Source organism: Dendrobium catenatum, unplaced genomic scaffold (assembly GCF_001605985.2).
Source record: "Dendrobium catenatum unplaced genomic scaffold, ASM160598v2 fragScaff_scaffold_665, whole genome shotgun sequence".
NCBI lineage: Eukaryota > Viridiplantae > Streptophyta > Magnoliopsida > Asparagales > Orchidaceae > Dendrobium > Dendrobium catenatum.
In genome coordinates this window covers 4,915,698-4,921,971 of record NW_021319127.1, presented here as the reverse complement: position 1 = coordinate 4,921,971, position 6,274 = coordinate 4,915,698, and the positions used below count along the sequence as shown (strand labels likewise).

The 6,274-nt window shown below is 36.8% G+C and overlaps 1 protein-coding gene across 1 annotated transcript; it reads left to right on the top strand.

Moving 5' to 3' along the window:
- The first annotated feature begins 2,007 nt into the window (after positions 1-2,007).
- Positions 2,008-5,977, top strand: LOC110112351 (auxin response factor 11). The gene is made up of 13 exons (XM_020844547.2): positions 2,008-2,540; positions 2,635-2,739; positions 2,892-2,948; positions 3,029-3,181; positions 3,296-3,380; positions 3,494-3,584; positions 3,768-3,932; positions 4,039-4,152; positions 4,291-4,363; positions 4,447-4,612; positions 4,716-5,287; positions 5,363-5,550; positions 5,624-5,977. The coding sequence occupies exons 1-13, from the start codon at positions 2,427-2,429 to the stop codon at positions 5,724-5,726; spliced, it is 1,986 nt and encodes a 661-aa protein (XP_020700206.1). The 5' UTR covers positions 2,008-2,426; the 3' UTR covers positions 5,727-5,977.
- The last annotated feature ends 297 nt before the right edge of the window (positions 5,978-6,274 follow it).

Below are 6,274 nucleotides of genomic sequence, written 5' to 3'. Positions count from 1 at the left end.
ACTTCCTCCTATTAAATCATTAATTAATTTCATTATGTATATTTATTGCTATCATCTGTATATTTGATTATGTAGGTGTTGATTGCAATATTTTCTACTCTAAAATCCAAATTTTCTAGTTTAAGTGATCTCTCTCTTAGACCCTTAGTAAGCATGGCTTGTATTAGAATTAACACTAAATCTTCAACTTCAAAATTCTCAAACTGAAAATAAACTATAAAATTTCTCAAATGTTTATCTTACTCATACGTAGATAATCTTTAATAAAGCTTAATAATTCTTCAAGGGCTTTTGAGCACTAATAAATTACCACTTGAACTTCATAAAGGATGTTATACTTCCCAGAAAGAGTAAAGAGGCCAAAAACAGTATGAACTCCTTCAGCATAGTGAAGAACACTGACAACATTCATTAGATCTATGTATCCATTATAAAAATTATAGTGAGAAATTTTAAACTTTATTGCACACCGACCTAAGAAACCTCCTTAAAATATATGTTAATTACTTTAGGTTGATGCATCAAGGCCGGCCTTTAAGGTTGAAGAGTTTTAACACTTTTTTGGGAGATAAGTGCATTAATTACTAGGGTTGAAGCTTGTATTCTCAAATTTAAATACTAATGACAAATTTAAATGTCATATTTGGAATTTTTCATATACAAAGTGGTTTTTTAGTATATACTCCTAAATTTATTGAATAATTCTAATTAGCCACAATTTTAAATTTCACTAAAATTCATGTATATCTAAAAAATTTCGCTTGAAGCTCTATGATGTTTTGTTTGTTAAGTACTGCAATGTCAAGCTATTGGGTTTACAAGGGTATAAGTGAGCATTGTGGTGCCGAGGGTTTTAAGTGTTGCGGTGCTTGCATGATCAAAAGAATTATTTCTACTATCGTGCATTGATGTCAATTATAAGTTATGCTAACACACTGAGTTGTTTGCTCACTTTACAATGTTAATGTTTTATATTCAGGTAGGGATCCAGCTCACTAATATGATTTCAGGATTGCAAGTTTATGTGTGCAATATTTTTACTTCATTCTTTAGTAATCAGGATGTATTGATTAAGCTTCTAGCTAGTATAAATAAATTTTGATGAATATTGATTATAGTGAAATATTGTTTGTGTAGATAATTGCTCTACTAGTTTAATTAAGACATAAAATAAGTAATTCTTCTACATTTAGATCTTGAGACGTCACACTATTGTTTAATGGCTTATCTTGTTGTTCCAAACATTTTTTTCATACTCAATGCATCTTAAAGACTATTGGATTTAAATTTTTTTCATGGATGATGTTATTGGTAACTTATCGATAATAATGGATTGAAATAAGAGAAAAAGAAGAATTATAAATTCTAAGATTTCTCTTGATTGCCAAGAAGTATAAAACTTATGCAAATGATTTATATTTCATGATCTTCCTCTAACACCTATTCATAAGCTTGAGCCGAGGCAAATAGTTACAAATAAAAATAATTATAATGACTTAATTAGATAACATCAGTAAAATTATATAGCAAAATAAATCCAACTACCATATAACTTTCCTTCTCCTTTTTTGCTGATTAAATAATTATGGTCAGTTAAACTTCATAATTAGTTCGATATATTCTCTAAATAACTTAAATTAGTGATTCTATATAGATATTATTATTAAATTTATTTATTTATTTGGATACGGTAGCCCGTTAGGTTTTGCAGGCCGCATCAAGCCAAAAAACGAACCTGCCGGCCTGGGGGAAGACACGGCAATCTAACGCCGTCACTTGCTATGGCCAATGGCAGTTTCTCTTATCTGACAGAGCTATGGGCCAACGGCAACCCGCCGCCATCACGCAAAACAAATCACGTAGCGCCGTGCGCCACACCGCACCGTCGTGTTCCATACGGTCATTTCCGGTGAACCTACACTAACGTCACCAAGGTGAGCTGAAACGCATCGCACTGCTGCGAGAGTGGGTGTCGTGGCCATAAATAAGGATTGAAGAAGGCAGTTACAGCGATTTGGCGAGCCTGGTTTTATGAAAGCCTCCTATGATATCGAATCCTCTCGTCTTCCACGTGTTGGGGAGAGAAAGTAAGTGACATTGCTGCAAGAAGAGATTTTTAGAGGTAAAATTGGGACTTGTGAAGCGGAAAGGTGTGGGTTTTGGGCTTGGATTCCGAATTCGACGGTTTCGCCTTCAGAGGAAACGGAAGCGAATTCGGTGATTTCCGGTTTGTGGAGAGCGAGTAGTGGCCATTAAAGGCGAGATGACAGAACGGCTGGTTGCTCGAGTAGGATAATAGCAGAAACCGGAGCTTCGTTCGGTTGTTAAGCAGAGAGGGCAAAGATCGCGGGAGATCTGAGAGGAAGGTTGATTGTGGCTTCTTGTTTTTTTGGGAAATTGATGGTCTTGTTGAGCATTTGAGAAGGATGGTGGGAGATGTTTTGTACGAGGAGCTATGGAGGGCTTGCGCGGGTCCGTTGGTCGAGATACCTCGCGTTGATGAGAGGGTTTATTATTTTGCTCAAGGTCACATGGAGCAGGTGAGGATTTTCCTTCTTCCATTATTGTCCTTTATCTTCTCTGTGTTCAATATGAGGTTCTGTGTTTTATTTGGGGTTTCAATGGGATGTGTAGTTAGAAGCATCGACAAATCAGGAGTTGGATCAGCGTATTCCACTCTTCAATCTTCCTTCAGGAAGATCCAAGATTCTTTGTCGCGTTCTATACGTAGAGCTCAAGGTAAGTTCTATTTCCCCTTTTGCTTTCCTATTCTTAGTTTTTTAAATTGGTTAATTTGTACTCTGTAAATTTCTGAATCAAATGTTTTTTTCTCCCCTGAAGTTAGTAAATTTTGACAGTTTCTTTTCCTTTTACTTTGATTTGTTATATAGGCTGAGCATGAAACAGACGAGGTTTATGCACAGATCACGTTGCTTCCAGAGGCAGATGTAAGCATCTAACCGATATTTTGATCTTTGGCTTTGCCTGTTGGTTTAAAAGTAGTAATTGTTTTCCTTAATTTCTACAGCAAAACGAGCTCACTACACCAGACCCCTCTCTCCCAGAACCAAAGAGGCCGGTGGTCAATTCGTTCTCCAAAATTCTGACTGCCTCTGATACTAGCACACATGGTGGATTCTCGGTTCTCCGTCGCCATGCCAATGAGTGCCTTCCCCCACTGGTTGCTTCTTTTTCCATTTCTTTCTTTCAGAAAAGGCATCATCTTTTTCTGTTCATGTTCTCATAAATTTTTTCTTTTTCTCTTGTTTTTTTTTCCTCTTCTCTTCTTACTCAGGATATGTCACAGCCAACTCCAACCCAGGAGCTATCTGCCAAAGACCTTCATGGCTATGAATGGCGATTCAAACACATTTTTAGAGGTAATTTTTGAATCTGTAGCTACGTGGGCATGCTCCTTTATGTTAATTAGAGCTTGCATCTAAATAAGATGAAGAGTTTATTTTCCTTGTTTCTCATTATTTTCTGATCACAGGACAACCTCGAAGGCATTTGCTCACGACAGGATGGAGTACCTTTGTCACTTCTAAGAGATTAGTAGCTGGCGATGCATTTGTTTTCTTAAGGTACTAAATTCTAAGATCACAAGTGTCTTCTAATTGTCATGCCTTGTGATATTAGATAAACTGCACAGTATCTGAATCTGAGGAAAAAATGTTATTTTTTCTTTAATTCTTCTTGTGTTTTGCCTCCAAGGCTTTATGTTATATTAGATGAACTCTTAAATTACTGTGATATCATATATGTAGAGGAGAGAATGGAGAATTGAGAGTAGGTGTTAAGCGAGCTTCTCGACAGCATAGCACAATTCCATCATCTGTGATCTCTAGTCAAAGCATGCATCTTGGAGTGCTTGCTACAGCATCACATGCTGTGACAACCCAAACCTTGTTCACTGTGTGTTACAAACCAAGGTTGGAAAGATTTCTTCTTAGATTTTTTTTTTTCTTTTTTCAGATAATTTGAAGTTTGTGTCTTTCTCTAAATTAACTGAAATGAAATTTATTTTTGGTTAATCAGAGTTAGTCAATTCATTGTTGGTGTGAACAAATATTTGGAAGCTATGAATAATAAGTTTTCCCTGGGAATGAGATTTATGATGAGATTTGAAGGAGAAGATACTCCAGAAAAGAGGTAAATTGTTCATTGCTTCGGCGTTATCTCATCTTATGTTTTCTTCTTTCTTTGAACTAATAGATGAAATTTATTAGCTTTAATTACACATTGTCATGATTTGAATGTGAATTTGGTTGTGTTATTCTTTTCACTTAGGTACAATGGAACTATTGTTGGTGTTGGAGACTTGTCTTCACAGTGGGAAGGTTCGAAGTGGAGACAACTAAAGGTAAGATCATGATCTCTTTCCACCTTTGTTTTTGCCCGTTAATGTATGTTGGAGATTTTTCAAGATATTTTTTCTCCATTCAGGTTCAATGGGATGAACAAACCAATATTCTGCGACCTGACAGGGTTTCTCCATGGGAAATTGAACCTTTCAACCCCTTAACGTCTACTGTCAGCGTACCTCAGCCTCTGTCTGCCAAGAGCAAAAGACCCAGGCCATCTTCTGACTTCTTAGATCCCCTACTTCCAGGTTTTGAAGACGTATTAGCTTTGAGAATTAAAATTTCGTGGAAGATCCTTTATTTTTTCAGATTTTAATGATCAAGTTTCGTGTTTTTATTGCTGGATTGCAGAGGCCTCTTCACGTTTTTGGTACTCAGCAAGCACTCGCACATGCGATTTAGGTCCCCTAACCACACCAGTTATCTGGCCATCAAAACCCAAGGCGGATAAGGGGAGTATCATAATCAAAACACCCAATTTTCACAGCAGTGATAGATGGTTGAAGGAGCACCATTCTTCTTTCTCGAGTTTGACATCACCTTACAACGAAGCTTCCCTGAAGTTATTTCAGGAATCAGCTCAGGAGACCAAGCTTACCGTTCCTAACATACACTCAATACCCGGCCACATAGTTGAGGATCCAAACTCAAAAGTTTCTATGGCGACAGAGAAATCTGAAAATTGCTGTGCCTACGTGTTTGGAATCAATCTGGGTAATCTCATCAATCCTTCAACATCCTCCATTGACAAGAAACCTGAAGCTGCAGCTGTGGAGCAACCTCAAGTTCAAAAAACTTGTGTGGAGGATTCGGATCAACTCTCTGAACTATCGAAAACTTCAAAGAGTTCAAAGCAAGTGGTTCAGGTTTCTCAGAAGGAGATCCAGAGCAGGACAAGCAGTGCTACCAGAACCCGGATTAAGGTAAAGTTCTGCAAATTAGCTCTTGTATCAAAGTTCTTTGTTGTATTTCTAACATTCAGAACGCAAATGTTGAAGGTTCACATGCATGGAGTTGCTGTTGGTAGAGCTGTGGACCTCATGAACCTTGGAGGGTATGAGGACCTGATATCAGAACTAGAAAAGATGTTTGAGATCAGTGGAGAGCTTTGCCAGAGGGAAAAATGGGAACTTGTTTTCACTGATGACGAGGGTGATATGATGCTTGTTGGTGATGATCCATGGCTGTAAGTTTCCTTAAACCTATCTCCTTGTTTGCTATTCCTGCCTGCTCTTTTGCTCATTTTGTGATTCCTGTAGGGAATTCTGTGACATGGTGAGAAAGATATACATTTATCCAAGTGAAGAGGTAAAGAAACTGAATCCAAGGAGCAAACTTCCTGCCCACCGCACCATAATCTGAAGCTGAAGAACTGGAACCTAACTGAAGATGGGTTCTATTTTACTGGATCTCATTTTTCTTCTTTAGAGCATTAAAAAAAATTGAATTTTGAGTCGTTAGGTAAATTTTTTTTCGGTTTATTAAGCATTAATAAACCATTAACATTTGCATCAGCTTTTTTGTTCTGTAACAGCATTCACACCCATCTTCTTTTGTACATATGTGAAGTTGATATGAATAAAAATCAATGTTGTTCTGCGTCATTTTTTGTACTGACCTTCCTGTATTTCTTTAATGCCAAATCCGTGAACTCTTTCTTCATTGTCTTCTTCCTTCCCGTGCAGCTTTGAAACTCTGCTGTAGGAATCATTCATTATATTATCCCTTTGTTTCTATATTTTTAAGTAACCATTATTCAATTAAGTACTGCAAATGGTCTGAAACGGAAGAAATATTCATTTCAACCATTTTATTCTTTCTTTTAAATACAAAGATTCAGTGAATAACAACATCTCACATATCTCACATAAATTGTTAATTATTTTCTCAGATATTTTTGCTTAAAAAAA